Source organism: Oncorhynchus nerka, linkage group LG28 (assembly GCF_034236695.1).
Source record: "Oncorhynchus nerka isolate Pitt River linkage group LG28, Oner_Uvic_2.0, whole genome shotgun sequence".
Taxonomy (NCBI): Eukaryota; Metazoa; Chordata; class Actinopteri; order Salmoniformes; family Salmonidae; genus Oncorhynchus; species Oncorhynchus nerka.
Window position 1 is genome coordinate 37,682,219 of NC_088423.1, and position 25,949 is coordinate 37,708,167.

At 44.0% G+C, this 25,949-nt stretch overlaps 1 protein-coding gene across 1 annotated transcript in view; it reads right to left on the reverse strand.

Annotated features, from left to right (window-relative positions):
- The window catches only part of LOC115113201 (protein FAM53B-like), a 42,278-nt gene extending 16,536 nt beyond the window's left edge, over window positions 1–25,742 (reverse strand). The window contains exons 1-3 of the mRNA XM_029640574.2: window positions 25,617–25,742; window positions 1,252–1,509; window positions 550–604 (exon numbers count right to left, since the gene is read on the reverse strand). Of these exons, the coding sequence (XP_029496434.2) occupies window positions 550–604; window positions 1,252–1,332 (136 nt within the window). The 5' untranslated portion in view covers window positions 1,333–1,509; window positions 25,617–25,742. The remainder of the gene's footprint in view (window positions 1–549; window positions 605–1,251; window positions 1,510–25,616) is intronic.
- Window positions 25,743–25,949: the final 207 nt, after the last annotated feature.

The window sequence follows — 25,949 nt, forward strand, 5'->3', positions numbered from 1 at the left end:
AAATGACCTCGCCCAGTGGAAAAATGTGTTCTGCAAAGGACTGCAATCCCAGCAAAAGCCATTTAACAGCATACAATGTCTTATGTCAGCTGTATCAGATACAGTATCTACAGTACCCCTCTCCGGTACATGGGGCAGATGACGGGGTGGTCCAAAGGAACTCTTACTTACAGTAGCTTGTCTTTTAACATAGGGGGTGGGGGGGGTGATATTCGCTGAGCCAAGGAAATCATTGACAAAGGCCACACAACACTCCATTACTTTTGAGTCCAATGAGTGCAGTGCACAGCTCATTGTGAAGGCAGGTGCACACTGGGCATGAGAGGGAGGCGAGAGACAGATGGTAAAAGAGAGAAGTGAGACAGAAAGAGAGTGACAGAAGGGGATCAGTAGAAATAGTTAAAAGGGGAGGGGAGCTTATAACAAGACATAAAGCTGGTGAACAACACAAAGAAAATGAAAATAAAGCCTTGATACAAGACGGTAAGAAACATAAAATGGTGAGAATAACAGAGCAAAGGCCTTAGTCTGAGGGATGGATGCACTCACCCACAGTGCCACAGGAGAAGAGGGTAGTCCCTCTGCTCATGGTGCCGTGCTTACGCTGTCGATGGACAGATGGAGGGAAACAGACAAAGAGGACATGGCTTAGACTAGGCTCATTTATCAGACTCTAAACATGTCCGTACATAACTCTCCAAGCATCTCACACACACACACACACACACAATCCCTGTTTGTCCTAGAACGTATAGAACAATTCAGAAAGGAGAACAAACAGGGTGGTGCAGTCAAGCTCATAGAGAAATGGGGCAAAGGGACAGAGTCATTAACATTGCTGGGAGACACCTTAGGTTCAACGTCACAACAAAACAGTGTCATGACAGCACTACTAGACACCTTACAGTACACACTGGGGGCTATAAAGAGGTACAACTACTCACATGGGCTTAATTTCAGTTGAAGCCTTTTCACCCAAATTGCTTGATTTGAAAAGCAGCCCTTGTATGTCATCGACTGCTGAGGTAAAATAATATACCATTTATTGAGAAGGGCCAACCTAGAGATCATATAAATTAATTTAAGACCTTGATGGCGAGCACCCTGCCAAAAACTACAATAGGATGTATTATAGAGAAGCCAACAGAGAGCCCACGTCTCATGTTTCCAAGGTCAGTTGAGAGAGAGAGACGCACCTGTAAGGTACTTGTTACAGTGCTTTAGTTATAGGTCTAGCAGAGTTCTACTCACCAGCAGCAATTCAGTGTCTTTGGACCTTACATCATCGACACCCTTCTTCTTTTCCAGTGTTTTTGAGAATATGATCACCATGGTAGGGTGCAGCTCTGCTCCAGTCCATTCCAGTGCAGGAGAAGGCCATGGGAAGCCATCTTAGTTGAGGGCGGAGGGGAGACAGTCTTTTGGGCAGGTTGGATGGGCAGATGACCACCTTCCATCGGCAGAATGTCCTCGGGTGTTAGGGGAGCGTCTCTCACTCTTCAGCCATCCCTGTGCAACAACAGACAGAAAGAGAGATGTGGTGAGCACACACACACATACAGTTGAAGTTGGAAGTTTACATACACCTTAGCAAAATACAGTTTTTCACAATTGCTGACATTTAATCCTAGTAAAAATTCCCTGGCTTAGGTCAGTTAGGATCAACACTTTATATTAAGAATGTGAAATGTCAGAATAATAGTAGAGAGAATGATTTATTTCAGCTTTAATTTCTTTCATCACATTCCCATTGGGTCAGAAGTTTACATACACTCAATTAATATTTGGTAGCATTGCCTTTAAATTGTTTAACTTGGGTCAAACGTTTCGGATATTCTTACACAAGCTTGCCACAATAAGTTGGGTGAATTTTGGCCCATTCCTCCTGACAGAGCTGGTGTTCCTGAGTCAGGTTTGTAGGCCTCCTTGCTCGCACACACTTTTTCAGTTCAGCCCACACATTTTCTATAGGATTGAGGTCAGGGCTTTGTGATGGCCACTCCAATACCTTGACTTTGTTGTCCTTAAGCCATTTTGACACAACTTTGGAAGTATGGGGTCATTGTCCATTTGGAAGACCCATTTGCGACCAAGCTTTAACTTCCTAACTGATGTCTTGAGATGTTGCTTCAATATATCCACATTTTCCTTCCTCATGATGCCATCTATTTTGTGAAGTGCAGTCCCTCCTGCAGCAAAGCACTCCCACAACATGATTCTGCCACCCCCGTGCTTCACGGTTGGGATGGTGTTCTTCGGCTTGCAAGCCTCCCCCTTTTTCCTCCAAACATAACGATGGTCATTATGGCCAAACAGTAATATTTTTGTGTCACGAGACAAGAGGACATTTCTCCAAAAAGTACAGTCTTTGTCCCCATGTGCAGTTGCAAACCGTAGTCTAGCTTTTTTATGGCCGTTTTGGAGTAGTAGCTTCTTTATTGCTGAGCAGCCTTTCAGGTTATGTCGATATAGGACTCGTTTTACTGTGGATATAGATACTTTTTGTACCTGTTTCCTCCAGCATCTTCACAAGGTTCTTTGCTGTTGTTCTGAGATTGATTTGCACTTTTCGCACCAAAGTACGTTCATCTCTAGGAGACAGAATGCGTCTCCTTCCTGAGAGGTATAACGGCTGTGTGGTCCCATGGTGTTTATATTTGCGTACTATTGTTTGTACAGATGAACGTGGTACCTTCAGGCATTTGGAAATTGCTCCCAATGATGAAGCAGACTTGTGGAGGTCTTGGCTGATTTCTTTTGATTTTCCCATGATGTCAAGCAAAAAGGCACTGAATTTGAAGGTAAGCCTTGAAATACATCCACAGGTACACCTCCAATTGACTCAAATTATGTCAATTAGCCTCAGAAGCTTCTAAATCCATGACATAATTTTCTGGAATTTTCCAAGCTGTTTAAAGGCACAGTCAACTTAGTGTATGTAAACGTCTGACCCACTGGAATTGTGATACAGTGAATTATAGGTGAAATAATCTGTCTGTAAACAATTGTTGGAAAAATTAGATGTTTCATGCACAAAGTAGATGTCCTAACTGACTTGCCAAAACTATAGTTTGTTAACAAGTGGTTGAAAAAACAAGTTTTAATGACTCCAACCTAAGTGTATGTAAACCTCCGACTTCAACTGTATACAGTGCATTCGGAAAGTATTCAGACCCCTTGACTTTTTCCACATTTTGTTACGTTACTGACTTATTCTAAAATGTATTCAATTATCCCCCCCCTCATCAATCTACAAACAATACCCCATAATGACAAAGCAAAAACATTTTGCAAATGTAAATAGCAATTTGTTTTTAATTGACTTGCCTAGTTAAATAAAGGTTAAATAAATGTTTTTATAAAAAATGTTTTCAGGTCTCTCCAGAGATGTTTGATTGGGTTCAAGTCCGGGCTCTGGCTGGGCCACTCAAGGACATTCAGAAACTTGTCCCGAAGCCACTCCTGCGTTGTCTTGGCTGTGTGTTTAGGGTTTTGTGACATTTTTATACATTTGCAAAATTGTCTGAAAACCTGTTTTCACTTTGTCATTATGGAGTATTGTGTTTTGCAACACTTTGTTTTTGCATTATTTAAAACAAATTTAACATGTTTCATTATTTATTTGAGACTAAATTGATTTTATTGATGTATTATATTAAGTTAAAATAAAAGTGTTCCTTGTTCATTCAGTATTGTTGTAATTGTCATTATTACAAATATATATATAAATAAATCGGCCGATTAATCGGTATCTGCTTTTTTTGGTCCTCCAATATTCGGTATCGGTATTGGCGTTGAAAAATCATAATCGGTCGACCTCTTATGCTCGCTTCGACGCAAACAACACTGAAGCATGCACCAGACTGTGTGATAACGCTCTCGGTAGCCGATGTGAGCAAGACCTTTAAACAGGTCAACATTCACAAAGCCTCGGGGCCAGACGGATTACCAGGATGTGTACTCAAAGCATGCGCAGACCAACTGGCAAGTGTCTTCACTGACATTTTCAACCTCTCCCTAACCGAGTCTAATGCCTACATGTTTTAAGAAGACCACCATAGTTCCTGTGCCCAAGGAAGGGAAGGTAACCTGCCTAAATTATTACTGCCCCATAGCACTCACGTTGGTAGCCATGAAGTGCTTTGTAAAGCTGGTCAAGGTTCACATCAACAGCATCCTCCTGGATACCCTAGACCCACTCCAATTTGCATACCGCCCCAACAGTTCCACAGATGACGCAATCTCAATCGCACACCATACTGCCCTTTTTCACCTGGACAAAAGGAACACCTATGGGAGAATGCTGTTCATTGACTATAGGTCAGTGTTCAACACCATATTGCCCACAAAGCTCATCACTAAGCTAAGGACCCTGGGACTAAACACCTCCCTCTGCAACTGGATCCTGGACTTCCTGACGGGCCGCCCCTAGGTGGTAAGGGTAGGCAACAGCACGTCTGTCACGCTGATCCTGAACACTGGGGCCCTCAGGGGTGTGTACTTGGTCCCCTCCTGTACTCCCTGTTCACCCACGACTGCGTGACCAAACATGACTCCAACAGCATCATTAAGTTTGCTGGCGACAGTGGTAGGCCTGATCACCAACAATGATGAGACAGCCTATAGGGAGGAGACAGAGAACTGGCAGTGTGGTAGCAGAACAACAACCTCTCCCTCAATGTGAGCAAGACAAAGGAGCTGATCGTGGACTACAGGAGAAGGCGGCTGAACAGGCCCCCATTAACATCACCGGGGCTGTAGTGGAGCGGGTCGAGAGTTTCAAGTTCCTTGGTGTCCACATCACCAACAAACTATAATCGTCCAAACACACCAAGACAGTCGTGAAGAGGGCACGACAAAACTTTTTCCCCCTCAGGAGAATGAACAGATTTGGCATCCCCAGATCCTCAAAAAGTTATTCAGCTGCACCATTGAGAGCATCCTGACCAGTTGCATCACCACCTGGTATGGCAACTGCTCGGCATCTGACCGTAAGGCGCTACAGAGGGTAGTGCGTACGGCCCAGTACATCACTTAGGCAAAGCTTCCTGCTATCTAGGCGGTGTCAGAGGAAAGCCCATAAAATTGCCAAAGAATCCAGTCACCCAAGTCATAGACTGTCCCCCCCCCATTTGTTTTGTACACTGCTGCTACTCGTTGTTTATTATCTATGCATAGTCAATCCATCCCTACCTACATGTACAAATTACCTCAACTAACCTGTACCCCCGCACACTAACTCAGTACCAGTACACCCTGTATAGCCTCGTTATTGTTATGTTATTGTGTTACTTTTTATTATTTTTGTATTTTATTTTTTACTTTAGTTTATTTGGTAAATATTTTCTTAACTCTTCTTGAACATCACTGTTGGTTAGGGGCTTAAGTAAGTAAGGTTTATGGTAAGGTTTACACTTGTTGTATTCGGCGCATGTGACAAATAAAGTTTGACTTGATTTTGATTTGACGTGAGCACACGTGTGTTGAGCACGCCAAGGATGACCTTTTTCTATCAAACCACAACAGTGTGTCCCCAGGCGCAGGGCGAGGAGGACAGCAGGATTGCTCATAATGTATGTCTGTTTGGCAGGCAGCAGGGCCCTGATAGAGACGGGCCTAAACACATACAGCACACTGGGCTTGGACACCACATATAGAGCACACCACAGGCTCACTCTGTAGTATGTACTGAGTCCTCCTCTACAAAATGTTTAACTCACAACACTAGGGAGCTAATCCAAAACAGTATAGTTGAATCCCCCAGACAGACAGAGCTTGGCTATATCAGGAATAGCAATCACTGCAGTGACCTTGGGGTTGTCCCGACCACACGCTGTAAAACAGCTGATTAGAGAGGGCCAGGCCTGTTCCTCCAATCAACAGCCTATTGTCTACTTTCAGATTCTACTGTGGGCCAACAGACACAGCTACCACAGCCTTCAGAGCTCCTCAGCTAACCCCATGACCACTCTGGGTTATCCATAAAATATGGTAGAGAGAAAATGTAAGGGTTGATGATTTAAAAAATGATGGGGCCAGTTGGAGAGGATAGAAAGTACTGGACGGTGAGATTGCATTGATACACTACATGACAAAGAAAGGGGTAATGTGCTTGCCAACTGTGGGGTAACAAAGGAAGTGACATAAGGAGGGCTTCACGGGTCCCAGAGGCTGTCCTCCACCCACAGGGGCCAAAGAGACCAATGGCTCTGCTCTCCTCTCTGGTCCCATGACGGCATGTTGTCTCCTAATGTTTAATGTGGGCCAGCCCAGCCCATGCAGGCCCACTGCCGGCATATGATTCCCATTATCTCCATGTATCCCTGGGAGTCAGAGGAGTAGGATTGGGCCTCTTGATGTTAGAGGGGGCGGTGGAGCAGGACTGGGTCTCGTGAGACTAGAGAGGGTGGCGGAGCAGGACTGGGCCTCGTGAGTGTAGAGGGGGTGGCGAAGCAGGACTGGGCCTCGTGAGTGTAGAGGGGATGGTGAAGCAGGACTGGGCCTCGTGAGGCTAGAGGGGGTGACGGAGCAGGACTGGGCCTCGTGAGGCTAGAGGGGGTGACGGAGCAGGACTGGGCCTCGTGAGTTTAGAGGGGGTGGCGGAGCAGGACTGGGCCTCGTGAGTGTAGAGGGGATGGCGAAGCAGGACTGGGCCTCGTGAGGCTAGAGGGGGTGGCGGAGCAGGACTGGGCCTCGTGAGGCTAGAGGGGATGGCGAAGCAGGACTGGGCCTCGTGAGTGTAGAGGGGGTGGCGGAGCAGGACTGGGCCTCGTGAGTGTAGAGGGGATGGCGGAGCAGGACTGGGCCTCGTGAGGTTAGTGGGTTTGGCGGAGCAGGACTGGGCCTTGTGAGTTTAGAGGGGGTGGCGGAGCAGGACTGGGCCTCGTGAGGCTAGAGGGGGTGGCGGAGCAGGACTGGGCCTCGTGAGTTTAGAGGGGGTGGCGGAGCAGGACTGGGCCTCGTGAGGCTAGAGGGGGTGGCGGAGCAGGACTGGGCCTTGTGAGTTTAGAGGGGGTGGCGGAGCAGGACTGGGCCTCGTGAGGCTAGTGGGGGTGGCGGAGCAGGACTGGGCCTTGTGAGTTTAGAGGGGGTGGCGGAGCAGGACTGGGCCTCGTGAGGCTAGAGGGGGTGGCGGAGCAGGACTGGGCCTCGTGAGTTTAGAGGGGGTGGCGGAGCAGGACTGGGCCTCGTGAGTTTAGAGGGGGTGGCGGAACAGGACTGGGCCTCGTGAGTGTAGAGGGGATGGCGAAGCAGGACTGGGCCTCGTGAGGCTAGAGGGGTGGCGGAGTAGGACTGGGCCTCGTGAGGCTAGAGGGGATGGCGAAGCAGGACTGGGCCTCGTGAGTGTAGAGGGGGTGGCGGAGCAGGACTGGGCCTCGTGAGTGTAGAGGGGATGGCGAAGCAGGACTGGGCCTCGTGAGGCTAGAGGGGGTGGCGGAGCAGGACTGGGCCTGTGAGTTTAGAGGGGGTGGCGGAGCAGGACTGGGCCTCGTGAGGCTAGTGGGGGTGGCGGAACAGGACTGGGCCTCGTGAGGTTAGAGGGGGTAGCGGAGCAGGACTGGGCCTCGTGAGGCTAGAGGGGGTGGCGGAGCAGGACTGGGCCTCGTGAGGCTAGAGGGGGTGGCGAAGCAGGACTGGGCCTCGTGAGGCTAGAGGGGGTGGCGAAGCAGGACTGAGCCTCGTGTGGCTAGAGGGGGTTGCAGAGCAGGACTGGGCTGGTGAGGCTAGAGGGGGTGGCGGAGCAGGACTGGGCCTTATGAGTCTAGAGGGGGCATGTGTGTAACCTAGGTTTCAACAAGGGGTCATGGGAGAGGGAGCCATGTGATCCAATTCCACATGATGCAGAACTAGGACACCTTGGGACTTAGGAGGACTTACGTTGGCCACATTAGGCCTACTGGTCAATGCTCACATTTTATTTCAAGTATGGGTAGCTATAGCCCAATATGGTGACCGGAATATGGGTGAGTGGGTGTGTTGAAAGGAGTGGTTATATGGAAAGTGAATCAACAAATCGTTTTGCGTGGCTGATTGGGCTGCACGACGAGTCAATTAGCCGGCGACCAGTGCTGTATTGACTTGCCTGCCAACCTGAGGTGCTTCCTACTCATGGGCTGCTGTATCATGGTCATGTCGCCGACGGTAACTAACTTGACAATTTAGTTCCTCCCATTATTTTATTTACACTTTTGTAATTTAGTTGACGCTCTTATCCAGAGCGACTGGCCCAATGCTTTTAACCGCTAGGCTACCTGCCGCCTACCTATTTCAAGTAGGTTAGCAACCTACACAAGAAATAAATAATACTGATACATACAGTACGGTCTACTACTCAATGGGGATGGAATGAACGGCAACAACACTGGGACACAGTGCCCTTCGTACACGCTTGCCAAGCACTACTATCTGACAACAGCGTGCAAAGTAGTTACCTAGTAGCCAATATCAGGGTGACTGTCACAGTAGGCACACGCATACAACGCATGAAGCTACAGTACACCCATCATCAGTAACAAATAAACAGTCAGTTTCATAACTGAAATGTAACAATTATTTGTGCAAAACTAAGTGTGAAATACAACTCAGACTCATCCTCTGGCTTCAAAACAGAAGCCCACACTCTCACGGTATGGTAGCTCAATATACAGTAGGTGCATGGTAAGAAACAAAAAACTCCAGCTTAATCAAACCGTTCGAACATATAGCAAAGTGCTTTCGACACACCCACTACTTTCCTTTTGACATGCCCACACTCCAATCGCCATATTAGGCACCAGCTACCCCCTTCTCCTTTATTCGCTTAATAAACTTGAGGAATCTCAAAAACCCTAGTAGTTCTACATTGGCACATTTCTGTGGTACATCTTCAACTTAAGGTTGCCTCGTGTAACATTTTAACCATGGTTCCATGCTTGTAAAACATGTTTAATATCTGAGTAAATTATACTGCAGCAGATGGCAGACTCTTTGGCTCCAATTCAAGTTTAGGCCCAAAAAGGGACCATATTAAATGTCAATAATAATTATATTTATATATCCCGAAAGGAAAAAAAAGCTAAATATGATCCAATTCCATAGGGGATGTACTGCACCTAACAGTAATTCTAACCAGATTTTTCTTCATTATAGAATTTGGGTCTGGGCACAGGCCCCTTGGCTCTCAATGGTCGATTACTGAGAAGGATTTGAAAGGGCAGTACTGGTAATGGCACCATGCCCAGGCTGATTCTGCACAGGCACATGAATGGGCACCTGGGGGGACAATATGGGGCACTGTAAGGTTCTGTGGCACAGTGTTTAGTGTCCATCACTGATTGGATGTGGTTACGGTAAACTTGTGAGGAGCGCATCTAGTGTCACAGCTTTGATCAGTTATGTTTAAATAAACAAACACATCGCATCAATGAACTCTGCAACTTGGGGTTGATGAGAGGGCGAGTCAAAGAAAAAGAACAAATAGATCTATTTAATGTCTGTATGTAATGGACCTCAAAGCCAGTTCCACTGCATTTTTTCAATCAGGGAATTAGACCTGGGACACCAGGTGTGTGCAATTAATTATCAGGTAAAACAGAAAACCACCTGGCTCCGGACCTCAAAAGGCAGGGATCATCAACTAGAATCAGCCGTGGGACGATTTTTTTCTTGAGCGGATGGGCAGGGGGCCGGAATATAATTACAAATAATTTGTATACAGTAAATTGACCGCCAAAAGCCCAAACAGATATAATATTTGACTAAAACATCATAATTTCAAACCTTGCTTACATCTGCATACGATCACATATCTCTATTGTGCGTGGAAACAGATTTCCAAATTAAAATCTGTTGGAGCTGATTTGATGGTGTTTTTACAGTCTATTATGTCCAACAATTTTAATATTAAAATCTATATGTATATATTTTTTTGCTCATTACTTTGTGGGCCAAATAAAATCACCCGTGGGTCGCCAGTTGGGAACCCTGTCATAGGGTAAGAGTTGAGTACCCCTGGGCTATGACAATGTTATCCTGTCCTTTGTTTTGTGTTATATGTGCAACCAAAGTATGGCTAGTAGGCTAGGTCTACTGTGGAGCCTAGGCCTACTATGTTGAAGATTGTACTTTTTAACCATTTAAGAGGACCACAATGGAAACAAGTTTCCTAACTTTGTTGTGTCATCCTCGATGATTGTAAATGCATTATCCACATGTTTGGTTGTATTGTGTTTTAAAATTCCCTCTCTCTCATATATATATATATAAAGTATGTCGGGAGATTTAATGACAAAAGACACACTATTGACTATACTATGTTATAGTTGCTTAAAAAGGTGTTACAAAAATTATTCTTCCTCATCAGGTGGTGTTTTCAGGCCCACTGGGAGAGAAGGAGAGCTACCATTCTCTTGTGAAAGTCTCAAGTAGCGTCTGTGTGGGCATGAAGAGTTAATGCTGGGTCAGCCCTTTCTCGTGTTGAGGATGAGGTCGTAAAACGGGTCTGGAGAGGTCACTGCATACCAAGCCGCCCTCCGACCATCAGCCCAGCAGCCATTAGCTGGACACTTTGTCCCAAACACCACCCCATCATGCAACAGGAGCCTGGTGAGAACATACACAAAGCAGCTCTCATTCATTCAGCTTTTTACTTGACAACATCTGATTTGATGTGGAGTAACTGCAGTTGATTTTGGCCTTCCTAGTCAATTCTCAATTACATTTCTTTAACAACAGTGACCATGAGCTTCTAGACAAATAAAAACTGTCTATCTCTATGAGCAGTTTTAAAGTCCATTAATTTATTTTTCTCTGAAAGAGCAGTGACCATGACAACCCAGTCCTGTGACAAACAGAAAAACAAAACAGAGAAGACACACCTTTCTTGAGAAAGGTTTCCAGGGCGCTGACATGTCAAACAAACACACACACACACACACACGTAGGCAAACACACAGGTACACACTGGAGGTCTAAGTGTGTGTCGATTACAATACCGCTGCTTTGTTGCCATTTTAAAGCTAGAGACATACAGGGACGGATTAATGCAGGGGCTTACCGGGACTGACACCCCTGGGCCCAGGGGCCTATGATTTCTTAATCACTCAACCACACGAACCACTCGTTTCAGTCAGCTGTTTGTTCCACCCCCACCCCCCCAAAAAATTAAATGTTTACGGTTATTTTATCATCCATGTTGTAAATGAGAACTTGTTCTCAACTGGCCTACCTAGTTAAATAAAGGTGAATAAAAACAAAAAAATGTTGGTTGCATGGTTATATGGTAATTGTGCCAGCCCTAATGAGCAATAATTATATGCTCTTCAAAGATGATTTAGGACCACTTCTTCCTAATCTGTAGCACAAAACTGAACTGGGTTGGTCCAGGGGTTGGAGACTGTTATTAAGAAGGATTAGGCCAGGGGCCCCCTTGGCCTCTGGAAAAACCATTGCATGCCAGCCATGGCTCTCCACACATCAGGTATCCTACTAATTACCTCCTCTCTCACCCCCTCCCTCAGTATATGGTTTCTCCCATTACCCCAGACAGGCTGCTCTATGTACATTAAATCAGGCCCTTATCCACCAGGGATACGTTACATGAGAGCTTCCAGAGCAGACCATCATGATTAATCCACCTCACAGGAATCCATAAAGGCTAAGGAAGGGGACCACTCCTACAGTATGGTGTGTAAATAGGTGATGTTCTACAGACAGTCACTTCCAATCCCATATTGCATGTCTTGGGTAGCTGTCCCCTCCAAGCTAGTTACAGGGTAGTGTGGTCTGCACAACGCATAACTGGGGGCAAACTACCAGCCCCCCAGTACATCTACAGCAACCGATGTCACAGGAAGGCCAAAAAGATCATCAAGGACAACAACCACTGCCTGTTCACACCACTACCATCCAGAAGGCGAGGTCAGCACAGGTGAATCAAAGCTGGGACCGAGAGACCGAAAAACAGCTTCTATCTCAAGGCCATCATACTGCTAAACATCAATCACTAACTCAGAGGCTGCTGCCTACATTGAGACCCAATCGCTGGCCACTTTAATAAATGGTTCGCTAGTCAATTTAAACAACGCCACTTTAAATAATGTTTACATATTTTACATTACTCATATCATATGTATATACTGCCGCTCATACATACATTTACATTTACATATTCTCATTCACCCCTTTAGATTTGTGTGTATTAGGTAGTTGTTGGGGAATTGTTAGATTACTTGTTAGATATTACTGCACTGTCGGAACTAGAAGCAGAAGCATTTTGCTACCCTCGCATTAACATCTGCTAACCATGTGTATGTGACCAATACAATTTGATTTGATAACACTGCAGGTCTCGTATGGGGGAGCATAGTCGATGAATGGTGTGAGAATGGGGGAGTGTTGGGTGACGGACAATTATGGGCATTCCATTGAGTCAAGACATCCACTCATTCATGAGAAAGGTGAGCCTTACCCATTCAACCAAACATCCATCTGTTACTTTCTTGGCAACTGTCTTGAAAGCTGTGTGTGTGTGTGTGTGTATGTATTAATGTGTATGTGTGTGAGTATTAATGTGTATGTGTGTGTGTGTATTAATGTGTATGTGTGTGTATGTGTGTGAGTGTGTGTGTATGTGTATGCGTGTGAGTGTGTGTATGTATTAATGTGTATGTGTGTGTGTGTTTGTATGTATTAATGTGTATGTGTGTGAGTGTGGGTGGATGGATGGATCCAGGGTTGGGAAAAAAACGGGTCAATGTCTGTGCCCATGACTATATATATATGAATGGACAAAGCCATCGGTAACGTGATGTTCCTATGTGAAGACTCAATAGCGTATTTGAAGCCAAGGAAGTCGGTTAAGATGGCTTCTCATGTGGGAGATTTATGTAGACATAACATGCACAGTTTGAGTTACACCAGAAGACGTTGCAGGCTAGCTTAGTGCTGCCCCCTCTCATTGAGTATCTGAAGTTGGAGGCCGACCGACTGCCATTCGCTACTTATCCTTATAACGTCTTCTGTGTACAATTTTCACATAATCCATTCAAGAACATTATTCTGGTGTAACAGAAGCAATTATTGGTACCATGACTGTGTTGAAAATGTTTATTTAAATTCCTTTTTTCTGCAAACAAAACCTGCGGCACAGCGGTCGGCCTTGAACTTCCGTGGCTTTAATGAGAGACATTATCGTTCACATAATGTAAAAGATGAAGGTGTAGTGCAAAGAGATTGCCAGAACACACCGACCCTAATTTAGCTACCGTTATGAACACAACTGGGATGGAAGAAACATGATTTCCTTTAGCTCATTCATCTTCACAATCATGTGAGGCTAAACTTATTGGCAGAGAAACTGTGAAATACAATGGCAAATACTGTGACAAACTGTAAAGTGCAGGAAGCCCACTGCTTCAGCACTAGCATGGAAAACAAGATCTGCTTCCTAATACGTTGAATTTGGTTGTTTGCACATCACTCGGAAACTTTCTATTTCTTTTTTTAAGGGTGTATAATTGAGGGATTACATTTTAGACAGAATCAACAGAAAGTCTAACCGAACCTTAACTGACTCCGACAGGAGATATGCGGTGTTGATAAGAAAAGGAGGAAAGGAGAAGGTGGAAAATAAACAGAAGAATGAGTCTTTCGCCATTCATTATAGACGTCTTATGATAGTGAATAACTAAAGAAAGCAAAACATGAGGTTTACTTCAGATGTCGATAGGGAATTCAGGGTGTATGATTTAGAGGTGGTTGCCCGTGACACACACACACACACACACACACACACACACACACACACACAAAGGGAGAAATCATCCAGACACGAGGTCTGTGGTTTAACTTTGACAAAAAAAGTTATACAAGCACCTCTCATCTCAAGATAAAAACAGGAGCCTAAGATTAGGTCAGGGGCGGTTTGGCTATCTGGCAATTCTGGCAAATGCCAGACGGGCTGAACCATTTTTTAGTTGGGTGGGCTGGTCGAAATTGACACACACACACAGGCCCATGGGCCTGCTAAGATTTTTTTTTAAAAATATGATATTAAGCCATTTTTCAGTTATACTAATCTATAATGAGCCTTTGGCTGATCAGTGGGCAACGGTGGGCACCCTACCAAAATGGACCGGCCTGGTTTTCTGATAGCCTGAGGTCACGCAAACTCACATTCAAAACACGGCATCAGCAGAGTCCAGCTCCGACTTGTTATCAGTTCGACAGCCAATATATATTTCTTTACCTATATTTAACTAGGCAAGTCAGTGAAGACAAATTCTTATTTCCAATGGTGGCCTACCCCAGCCAAACCCGAACCTGGACGACGCCGGGCCAATTGTGCGCCACCCTATCGGACTCCCAATCACAACCAGTTGTGATACAGCCTGGAATCGAACCAGGGTCTGTAGTGGCGCCACTAGCATTGAGATGCGGTGCCTTAGATCGCTGCGCCACTTGGGAGTCCCCAAAGATCATGGATTTTTCCAAACAGTAAGGTGCATTATTCTCATGATTCCTGTAATGAAAGTGTCTGCCCTGCCCATGTGCCTGTTTTGCTGGGGCATGCTGCTGTGATGAGCGGACCACTCTCCTCTCCCCTCATGCTCTTGACAGAAAAATGCATTCTGATCGGATTACATTTCAAAATGCAATTGCGGGAAAAAACACAGATTTGGACGTTTGTCCCCTTGTCCCTGTCGGAGACAGGAAGGTCTCAACTTTGTGTAGGTATCAGAGAGCTGTCTGCTGATAGAGTGCCAGTTCGTGAATTCTCATCCGAGTGGAGAAGTATAACTGAAACACAAAATTCCTTGTGTTTTTTCTCCTCTCCGTTCTGCTCCTCCCCCATCTTCTCTGAGCAGAGCAGGAAGGCCCGTTGCCCTAGCGACTCCAGACTCCACAAAGACAAAGTGTTGACACATACTGCTCCAGAGCCAGTACTATTCTTCCTTCAGGCAAGCTTGCATCAAAACTTTGTTCATTTGCACAATGTATCTCGTTCACATTCACTTGTAAATGTCCAAACTCACCAAAAATTAAATTTGCCCATATTACATTTGGTAGCTCATACAGTCAAAAGTTTGGACACCTACTCATGCAAGGGTTATTCTTTATTTGTACTATTTTAATAATAATAAAGACATCAAAACTATGACAAAACACATATGGAATCATGCAGTAACCAAAAAAGTGTTAAACATATCAAAATATATTTTATATTTGAGATTCTTCAAAGTAGCCATCCTTTGCCTTGATGACAGCTTTGCTCACTCTGGATAGTGCCCAACCCTAAAATAATATATATATTTTTTGGGGGGTTATCAAGTTGGTGGCATGCACAGTGATGTGGGCCGGTGTGTACAAAATGCCAGTGCGGAATTCTTGTCCCAGTCCGTCCCTGGAGAATGCAGTGCAAGAACAACACTGGAAACTTTACACCATGCAGACAGGAGTTCTCTTTCAGCCAAAGTCAATGTATGGGATGTCAACGTACACACTTTTTGGGGACGTGCATTCATTGAAAGTCTAGACAGAAACACCGTCCTTCATCTCTCTCAGGTTCGGTCCACAAGGAAATATAACTACATTGAACCCTGACTTATTGAACCCAACAGTCTTCAGTAGTCTCCTTTCTTTGTCCATCTCAACATAAGGCCTCTTACCAATCAGTGGTAATGATGAAAATACAAAGAAGACATTTAAAACTAGTGATGAGACACAAACAGAAAGATGTGGCGATGTGCCTCAGGGCTTTAAAAGAAATGCTTCCCTTCTGAAAATGCTGTTCAACTGAAACCACATCTTATCATTGACAGGGGATTGGGGGTTTCTCTGGTGTCAGAATGGCTCCTTTTTTCTCACCAGCTGGTCTCAGACTCTGTGGGTATTCGAGATGCAACATTTACAAATGCATCATGTAAATTACATAAACTCAGCAAAAAAAGAAACGTCCCTTTTTCAGGACGTTCTTAAAAATCCAAATAACTTCACAGATCTTCAGTGAAAAGGGTTTAAATACTGTTTCCCATGCTTGTTCAATGAACCATAAACAATCAATGAACATGCACCTGTGGAACGGTCGTTAAGACACTAACAGCTTACAGACGGTAGGCAATTAAGGTCACTTAGGACACTAAAGAGGCCTTTCTACTGACTCTGCGTGAACGTGCCTTAGGTATGCTGCAAGAAGACTGCAGATGTGGCCAGGGCAATAAATTGCAATGTCCTTATGATGAGACACCTAAGACAGCGCTACAGGGAGACAGGATGGACAGCTGATCGTCCTCGCAGTGGCACACCACGTGTAACACCTGCACAGGATCGGTACATCCAAGCATCATAGGTACAGGATGGCAACAACAACTGCCCGAGCTACACCCAGAACGCACAATCCCTCCATCAGTGCTCTGTCTGTCCGCAATAGGCTGAGAGAGGCTGGACTGAGGGCTTGTAGGCCTGTTGTAAGGCAGGTCCTCACAGGCAACAATGTCACCTATGGGCAGAAACCCACAGGACTGGCAAAAAGTGCTCTTCACTGACGAGTAGCAGGTTTTGTCTCACAAGGGGTGATGGTCGGATTCACATTTATCATCGAAGGAATGAGCGTGACACCGAGGCCTGTACACTGGAGCGGGATCGATTTGGAGGTAGACGGTCCGTCATGGTCTGGGGCGGTGTGTCACAGCATCATTGGACTGAGCTTGTTGTCATTGCAGGAAATCTCAAAGCTGTGCCTTACAGGGAAGGCATCCTCCTCCCTCATGTGGTACCCTTCCTGCAGGCTCATCTTGACATGACCCTCCAGCATGACAATGCCACCAGCCATACTGCTCGTTCTGGGACCTGTTGGATCGGAGGGTGATGGCTAGGGCCATTCCCCCCAGAAATGTCCGGGAACTTGCAGGTGCCTTGGTGGAAGAGTGGGGTAACATCTCACAGCAAGAACTGGCAAATCTGGTGCAGTCCATGAGGAGGAGATGCACTGCAGTACTTAATGCAGCTGGTGGCCACACCATATACTGACTGTTACTTTTTATTTTGACCCCCCCTTTGTTCAGGGAGACATTATTCCATTTCTGTTAGTCACATGTCTGTGGAACAGTTTATGTTTCAGTTGTTGAATCTTGTTATGTTCATACAAATATTTACAATTGTTAAGTTTGCTGAAAATAAACGCAAATGACAGTGAGAGGATGTGTGTTTATATATACACAGAAACACGAGGGGAACCGGTGAACATTACTATTTGTTTGAACTCAGCTCAGACTTTGACGTGGTGGGCGAAGCAGAGCAGTTATGACTGAAGGTCACACAGATAGAGTTAAAAGGTCGTCGTTAAAATGAAATGTGTGCAACAGAGGCACAGACAGGCATGGCTAACAATCCTTTTTTTCCTGGAGGCTTTGCATAATGCCTTAGGCCAAGGAACCACAGAAAGAAAGAGGTGGAGAGAGATAAAGTGAGAGAGTGAGAGGGTTACAGAGAGAGGGAGAGAATGGAACAGTGCCTTGCTCACAGGCACGCAGCTGCCCACTTAGAGAATGGAGGGCCTCACACACAAAGGTCTTGCAAATGTGTGCGTCTTAAACACACACAGTGATCCCCTTTAAAAACCTACTTGGTTTAATTACCTCCATAAATTACTACAGCTATCCCATGTCCAATACAAGTCCCTCTTGTCTGCCTACCGCCCGTCTAGCTATCTGAGACAACCCTGTTCAACTTGACTGTGTTTCACATGCAGATTCCAGCATAGGCCTTTCAGGTTTTACTGTGCTAAAAAGAAGAAATTGAATCAAGGACACCCATTTTTTAACACGGCAGTGGATAGTTTGGGAGATCATGCTTGTCATGCAAATCTACTTTGCAGGGCCATGCACAATACCTTTCAGGGGGCAGGTGCTCAAGCAAAAAAATGTAAATACATATCTCAAAATTCATACTGACTAATGACAAATTGTAAGCAAGCTAGTTACGGTGCCACCTAAAGACATGATTGACATTGGGAAAAGAGGGTGGGCTATCAACTGATCATTGATGATAGATTTTTTTTTTTACGATTGTGATTTATCTTCAATGCTCTTAAATAATAACTTAATAATATCTATTTTTATTTGTATAACCTTTATTTAGCTTGGCAAGTTAAGAACAAAATTCTTATATACAATGACGGCCTACTGGGGGTCAGGGGGTTAACTGCCTTGTTCAGGGGCAGAACGGTAGATTTTTACCTTGTCAGTTTGGGGATTCGATCCAGCAACCTTTCGGTTACTGGCCCAACACTCTAACCACTAGAAATATTCATATTATTCTATATGGCTGGCTGGCTGGCTGGCTAGTGGCTTGTGTGGATATTTTAGGTTATAATGATTAGCTAGAGTCTAGACTACCTGTGTTGCTGTTGTCGACAGAGTTGGGTTGCTGTTGCCGGATGGAGTTGGGTCGGTGCTGTTGTGCGGGTTGTTGATGCAGCCTCTCCTCTCTGTCTTTCTGCCACGCTTGTCAGACAACCAGACTGAATATTAATGATGTAAATAATATGTTATCAAGTGTTGTGCTGCTGTGAGAGTACTGTTGATATTTAAATTAGGTAGCTAGCTACACACAGTTATCCAGTGACCACATCTCAAGCCTTGCATGTTTGGATACCGGGCGTGCGCAATCTCAGTAGCCTACAGGGCAGACTGGAAAAAAGGTTTGAGCTCTGTACATGACAGACCAACAGGCACAATCAACGGATGGGGTGGCGAATTTGACGACGTCTTGGAAATGTCACGACGACTTGCAGGCAATAGGTTCAGAACAGTAACAACAAAATGTTATTATATATACATTGTATATACAGTGGGGCAAAAAAGTATTTAGTCAGCCACCAATTGTGCAAGTTCTCCCACTTAAAAATATGAGAGAGGCCTGTAATTTTCATCATAGGTACACTTCAACTATGACAGACAAAATGAGAGAAAAAAAATGACAGAAAATCACATTGTAGGACTTTTAATGAATTTATTTGCAAATTATGGTGGAAAATAAGTATTTGGTCACCTACAAACAAGCAAGATTTCTGGCTCTCACAGACCAGTAACTTCTTCTTTAAGAGGCTCCTCTGTCCTCCACTCGTTACCTGTATTAATGGCACCTGTTTGAACTTGTTATCAGTATAAAAGACACCTGTCCACAACCTCAAACAGTCACACTCAAAACTCCACTATGGCCAAGACCAAAGAGCTGTCAAAGGACACCAGAAACAAAATTGTAGACCTGCACCAGGCTGGTAAGACTGAATCTGCAATAGGTAAGCAGCTTGGTTTGAAGAAATCAACTGTGGGAGCAATCATTAGGAAATGGAAGACATACAAGACCACTGATAATCTCCCTTGATCTGGGGCTCCACGCAAGATCTCACCCCGTGGGGTCATAATGATCACAAGAACGGTGAGCAAAAATCCCAGAACCACACGGGGGGACCTAGTGAATGACCTGCAGAGAGCTGGGACCAAAGTAACAAAGCCTACCATCAGTAACACACTACGTCACCAGGGACTCAAATCCTGCAGTGCCAGACGTGTCCCCCTGCTTAAGCCAGTACATGTCCAGGCCCATCTGAAATTTGCTAGAGAGCATTTGGATGATCCAGAAGAAGATTGGGAGAATGTCATATGGTCAGATGAAACCAAAATATAACTTTTTGGTAAAAACTAAACTCGTCGTGTTTGGAGGACAAAGAATGCTGAGTTGCATCCAAAGAACACCATACCTACTGTGAAGCATGGGGGTGGAAACATCATGCTTTGGGGCTGTTTTTCTGCAAAGGGACCAAGACGACTGATCCGTGTAAAGGAAAGAATGAATGGGGCCATGTATCGTGAGAGGGCATTGAAGATGAAACGTGGCTGGGTCTTTCAGCATGACAATGATCCCAAACACACCGCCCGGGCAACGAAGGAGTGGCTTCGTAAGAAGCATTTCAAGGTCCTGGAGTGGCCTAGCCAGTCTCCAGATCTCAACCCCATAGAAAATCTTTGGAGGGCGTTGAAAGTCCGTGTTGCCCAGCAACAGCCCCAAAACATCACTGCTCTAGAGGAGATTTGCATGGAGGAATGGGCCAAAATACCAGCAACAGTGTGTGAAGACTTACAGAAAACGTTTGACCTCTGTCATTGCCAACAAAGGGTATATAACAAAGTATTGAGATAAATAAGTATTTGGTCAATAACAAAAGTTTTCCACCATAATTTGCAAATAAATTCATTAAAAATTAATTTCTGGATTTTTTTCCCCCTCATTTTGTCTGTCATAGTTGAAGTGTACCTATGATGAAAATTACAGGCCTCTCTCATCTTTTTAAGTGGGAGAACTTGCACAATTGGTGGCTGACTAAATACTTTTTTGCCCCACTGTATATACCACCACCCAAAAGGGCAAAGGGGCATGTACAGGGCACAGGTTGACTTATCTACACATGTGCATGCTTCATGACAGAAACATAGACAGAGATTCCTTAAATGAGGCCTACTCTGCAAGATTTTAAACAAACCAAGTTGTACTTTACCCTGAAAGTGCATACAACTAAATTAGACACAGCATAGTTGTTTGATAACAACAGATTGTCTGGAAAGGTTTGAGGAAGTGTTGTGGAAATTCTTACACAGGTACAGCAGTTGTCTTATACATAGAGAAGTTATATTTGCATGATTTAGCATAATGAATTCATCATTACCATTTTGTTTAATTCATGTGACCGACCAATACTGGTTCATAACACGTGACAGACCAACACCTCACGAGGCTTCTTCTCTCTAAGCTGAGACCTTCAAACTGAGATATATTTCGTTCTCAATGTTCAATGTTTAAATGTTCTCAAAACAAAAGTCTAGGCGTACTGCCAAATTGCAGCTACTGATAGTGAGGATTCGATCAGTCAGTCACTTGCATGAGCATAGAAAACGGTTACTAGAAAAGCACATGAATAGAACACAGAAATGTGTTATTAGAAAAGCAGAAACATTATAAATGTCCAGCAAAGAAGATATGATCTTCAATCATTGTGAAACTAAACAATGCTGAGTATCACAGCTTTCTTTGGCTATCACAAGCAAGCCAAAGCTTAGTTATCACAACTGTGTGTACCACCATAGCTAAGAAGTATGAACCAACACATAATAAACTGTTGTCCTGAACAAACAGCCCCTAGACTGCCTCAGACACACACAGGGCTGGTGGCCTACCCATATCAACATCCCATTTGCATTTAGACACTAGAGCTGGGCATCTGAGTCAATCTAAGCCTGACTTTGCACCTAGTTTGCCAGTTGAACTGAGATTAGTTTTCAAGTGAACGAGTAAATTCCCTCCTGGCTGCACGTAAGAAGGGGAAAGGTCAACTATGAACATGGGGCATTCACTAAAACCAGTATTTTTTTGCCAATAACCACCTTAGTAAACCTAGAGAGAGCAGGTGAGGTGAGAACAGATACACAGTTACACTGTAAGCATTCTATGGAATTTCAGGCCATCCTGATACAAAACCAGTCCTGCCTGGAATGTAGTGCCTGATGTCTGCAAATATCAACCATCTCTCCCTCAACATAACCAGAAGGGAAAAAACAAATACCCTTAACAATAACTTCCCTAGTCCCAAAGGAAACGACCCTGACAAACCCATAGACAAAGTGTACCATTGTCAGTTGTACTTTAATTCAGTGTACCCAAACATTCTGTAGCCCCCCCCCCCAATTACATTACAAACTCCAACCATGATACAAAATAAGACTCCAAAAACAATGCAATCTAACAATACAGCAACACTTTGATTGTTTTGTTTAGAGAGTAGAGGAGAAGTTTGATTGTCTGAACTCATGAAATTGAATGAGCACACCACTTTGTTCAAGTTGCATTTGAAGAGTTTTCTGAAAAGTCTAGGGGTTGCATTCCATTCAGCAACAAAAACAAAGAACAAAGTGACTCATATCAAGATATACCCGCTGCACCCATCCTCTGCTAAACCACAACGAGAAGACTGAAATATACTGTTGAGTGTGGTGTCTTGCCCAGTGTGTGTGTGTGTGTGTGTATGATAACTCATGGAACACCACAGACGACTATCAATCTCTTCTCAGATCGCAGTGCGGAGGAGTGTGTCAATAAAATGTTATAATAAAGCCACATTACCCTCGACTTACAGTTCCTGAAAACAGACAAGGGTTACAGGCACAAAGCATGACATGAAAGTGGAAATTAGGTGTGAAATGGAAGCTAAAAGTCTACATTTCTGGGAAATGAAGGCATGTATACATTTTTCAACGATTTTCCATCCTAAAAATGAGGAATAAGCAAAGGCTTTGTTTTCTGGTCACACAGATGGAAAATAGGTCTTAAAAATCTACTAGAAGTCTAAAAGTCTTAAAAGGTATTAGAGATACATCAAAACACAATAAAGATGAAGTGAAGACCCCTGCCAACTAAAATCAACATAGTTTAGCAAAAACTATATGCCGTCTGTAAGTTTAAGAAATACTGCCTAGTGTCTTGTCAGTGTTACCAAAAACCCACATATTTTATCTCACTCATGAAGAGTGGAGGATTATGAAGGTTCACATAAGTAATAAATAAAGGTAGACCTACCATTTAGTTAGTGTTTTTACTGACAGTAATGTTGTTATGAATTATTAAGTGATTACAACGCATCACAAATTGGTAACAGAGTGACCATAAAATCTGTAACAGAATGACTGCAATTGAATTGGCCACAATGGGAAGTAATTTTAGTCACAAACCAAAGTTGCAGTAGAGCACAGTACAGTATAATGAATTACAGTAGAGTTCAGTACAGTAGAGCACACACACACGAGTGATGTAATATACTCTAATGTACTGTACTTTATCTCTTCTCACTTTAAATGCAACTTGGACAAAGTTGGTCTGAATGGTGTGCTCATTCAGTTTCAATACTCTATACTCTACTTTATTTTCTTTACTGTATTCTACTGTGCTCTACTGTACCACCCTCTGCGGGGTCACAAACAAGGGGAAATGGAAAGAGAGCCTGTTATGCGACTTCCACTTTTGGACGTTAACAAGACACTCCATCTTGACTCCTGTTCGCTGCTCTGGCCCCCCAATGGTGGAACAAACTCCCTCACGACGCCAGGACAGCGGAGTCAATCACCACCTTCCGGAGACACCTGAAACCCCACCTCTTTAAGGAATACCTAGGATAGGATAAAGTAATCCCTCTCACCCCCCCCCCCCCTTAAAAGATTTAGATGCACTACTGTTCCACTGGATGTCATAAGGTGAATGCACCAATTTGTAAGTCGCTCTGGATAAGAGCGTCTGCTAAATGACTTAAATGTAAATGTAAATGTTGACTCCTCCTCCACATTTGCTGGCTTGGCTGTGATGTCCAAACTTGAAAAACAGAGATGTTTATTATTGGTACAGATTTGGTCCTGTCTGGGCCAACCACATTTGGTCTTGTTTGGGGGAGGGGCTCATTAGAATTATAGCCAGTGTGTAGCATAATACCCAAACATGTATAGGAGGATATTACATTTTTCTAGCTTTGTGTACTTATTCAGGATACATCACCATGAAGATAATGACATTGATAATTATGCATTTCTGTACATTACAGATCAAGGACCCATGATGTTATTCTGTTGATCCACTTCACTTACTGTAGTTAAATAACCAAAATAGTTTGGTTTCAAACTCAAGGGGTCATATCATAGCTGATACCCCATTCTTTTTCAGACATCTTTGAATCTCAATTCAAAGTAGATATTTCAGTTTTTGAAAAACGTTGTCACATAGAGAAATGAGGAAGATATTACTGTCATTCTGTTACCAAACTTTGCATCTGCACTGTTCTTCAAGTAAATGTGTTTTTGTAAAATGTTCAGTGGCAATTTTTAAAAGTGGACTTCTGCATATACACTGAGTGTACAAAACATTAAGAGCACCTTCCTAATATTGAGTTACACCCCTCACACACACACACACACACACACACACACACACACACGCACACGTCTTTTGCGCTCAGAAAAGCCGCAATTCCTCGGAGAATGGACTCTACAAGGTGTCGAAAGCATTCCACAGGGATGCTGACCCATGTTGACTCCAAACCTCACAGCAGTTGTGTCAAGTTGGATGGGTGTCCTTTGGGTGGTGGACCATTCTTGATACAAACAGGAAACTGTTGAGTATGAAAAAAACAGCAGTGTTGCAGTTCTTGACACAAACCGGTGTGCCTGGCACCTACTACCGTACCCTGTTCAAAGGCACTTAAATATTTTGTCTTGCCCATTCACCCTCTGAATGGAGCACACATAATCCATGTCTCACTGGTCTCAAGGCTTAAAAATCCTTCTTTAACTTGTCTCCTCCCCTTCATCTACACTGATTGAAGTGGATTTAACAATTTGCATCAATAAGGGATAATAGCTTTCACTTGGATTCACCTGGTCAGTCTATGTCATGGAAAGAGCAAGTATTATTTGATTTGTAAATTGAACCTTTATTTAACTAGGCAAATCAGTTAAAGAACAAATTCTTATTTACAATGAAGACCTACCCCTGGCCAAACTCGAACGACGCTGAGCCAATTGTGCGCTGCCCCATCCGACTCCCAATCACGGCCGGTTGTGATACAGCCTTGATTCGAAATAGGGACTGTAGTGAAGCCTCTTGCACTGAGATGCAGTGACTCAGACCGCTGCACCACTCGGGAATATTCATAATGTTTTGTACACTCAGTATAGGTGTATGGTTTGTTAAACTTAGCAATCAATGGTTTTTACTTCGCATACATTTTAAAGTGAAAAAGTGAGTCTCAGCATCACTCTGTTACTGTGGAATTGCCCAAACCTCAATGTGTCTGCACAACCATAATAATAGCATATCCAGCTCTACAATTCCCCCTCTGTATATCTGAGGGTATGCAAGCATGATGAGAGGTAGCCCTAGTGAGGGTGCCTAGGCTAGGTTCAGAGGAGGAGAGAAAAAAGTAGAACTCCACAAGAGTGAGTACGGGTTGGAAAGGGCGAGGGGGGGGGGGGGTTGAGTTGAGTCAAGTACAGACAACCGAACCGCGTTACAGAGCTGGAGCCTTGAATACAGTAAGGCTTTTGTCCCAGTGGCCCAACCACTGCGCACAAAGAAAATGATCTATCAATCAACTCCTCTCTATTTTCCTATACGACTACGCGCTGTTCTACTACTGTGGAGTCATGCGCATCAGGCAGCTAGAAAGCAAGCAAGTTAATTTGCACAGAATCGCAACACGGTATTTGCCTTGTTCCTCAATGACATTGTGCAGTTGCCCATTTTAATATAAATAGAACACGATAATCATCATTTATCAAACACTTGCTATTATGAAAACATGGATAACAAGCAGGCAACACTTCCAAGTTTCTAGACAATATTTGACTTTCTCTAGCCATAAATTAGCCTAAGAACAATTTTGTATGCTTCTTTGAACTTATTGCATGTTAGTTATAGCAACGGAAAACATCTCAAGCAAACTTCAGCAATCAATAAACAATTTTGGGCAACAAAGACACCCAAAAGAGGATGAACATACAATGTCATAAGTAAAGATGATACCGGGATTAATGCCTTACTACCTGGCCAGCTGATAGTCTGTCGAGGTTAAGTCATCTTCGATTTCCGCAACAAAGGACCTGCAAAGTATGTGGGTCCTCATGCGCACTGCTGCCGCCACAGTGGGACTGAGCAACTGCATGAAACTCCGTATTCGCTAGCTAGAAGGTTGGAACAAAATCCTCGTTCAGCGAAACCATTTCTCACGCGCGGAGGGGAACAATTATTGGTTCCAATTCAGCTTAACCATGCTTATATTGAGAATATTTAATATATTCGGTATGTTGTGTTTTTTTGCCATTCATTACACATTGTTTTACTTCTAGTTCAATAGAAACTACATCATTTTACTCTCC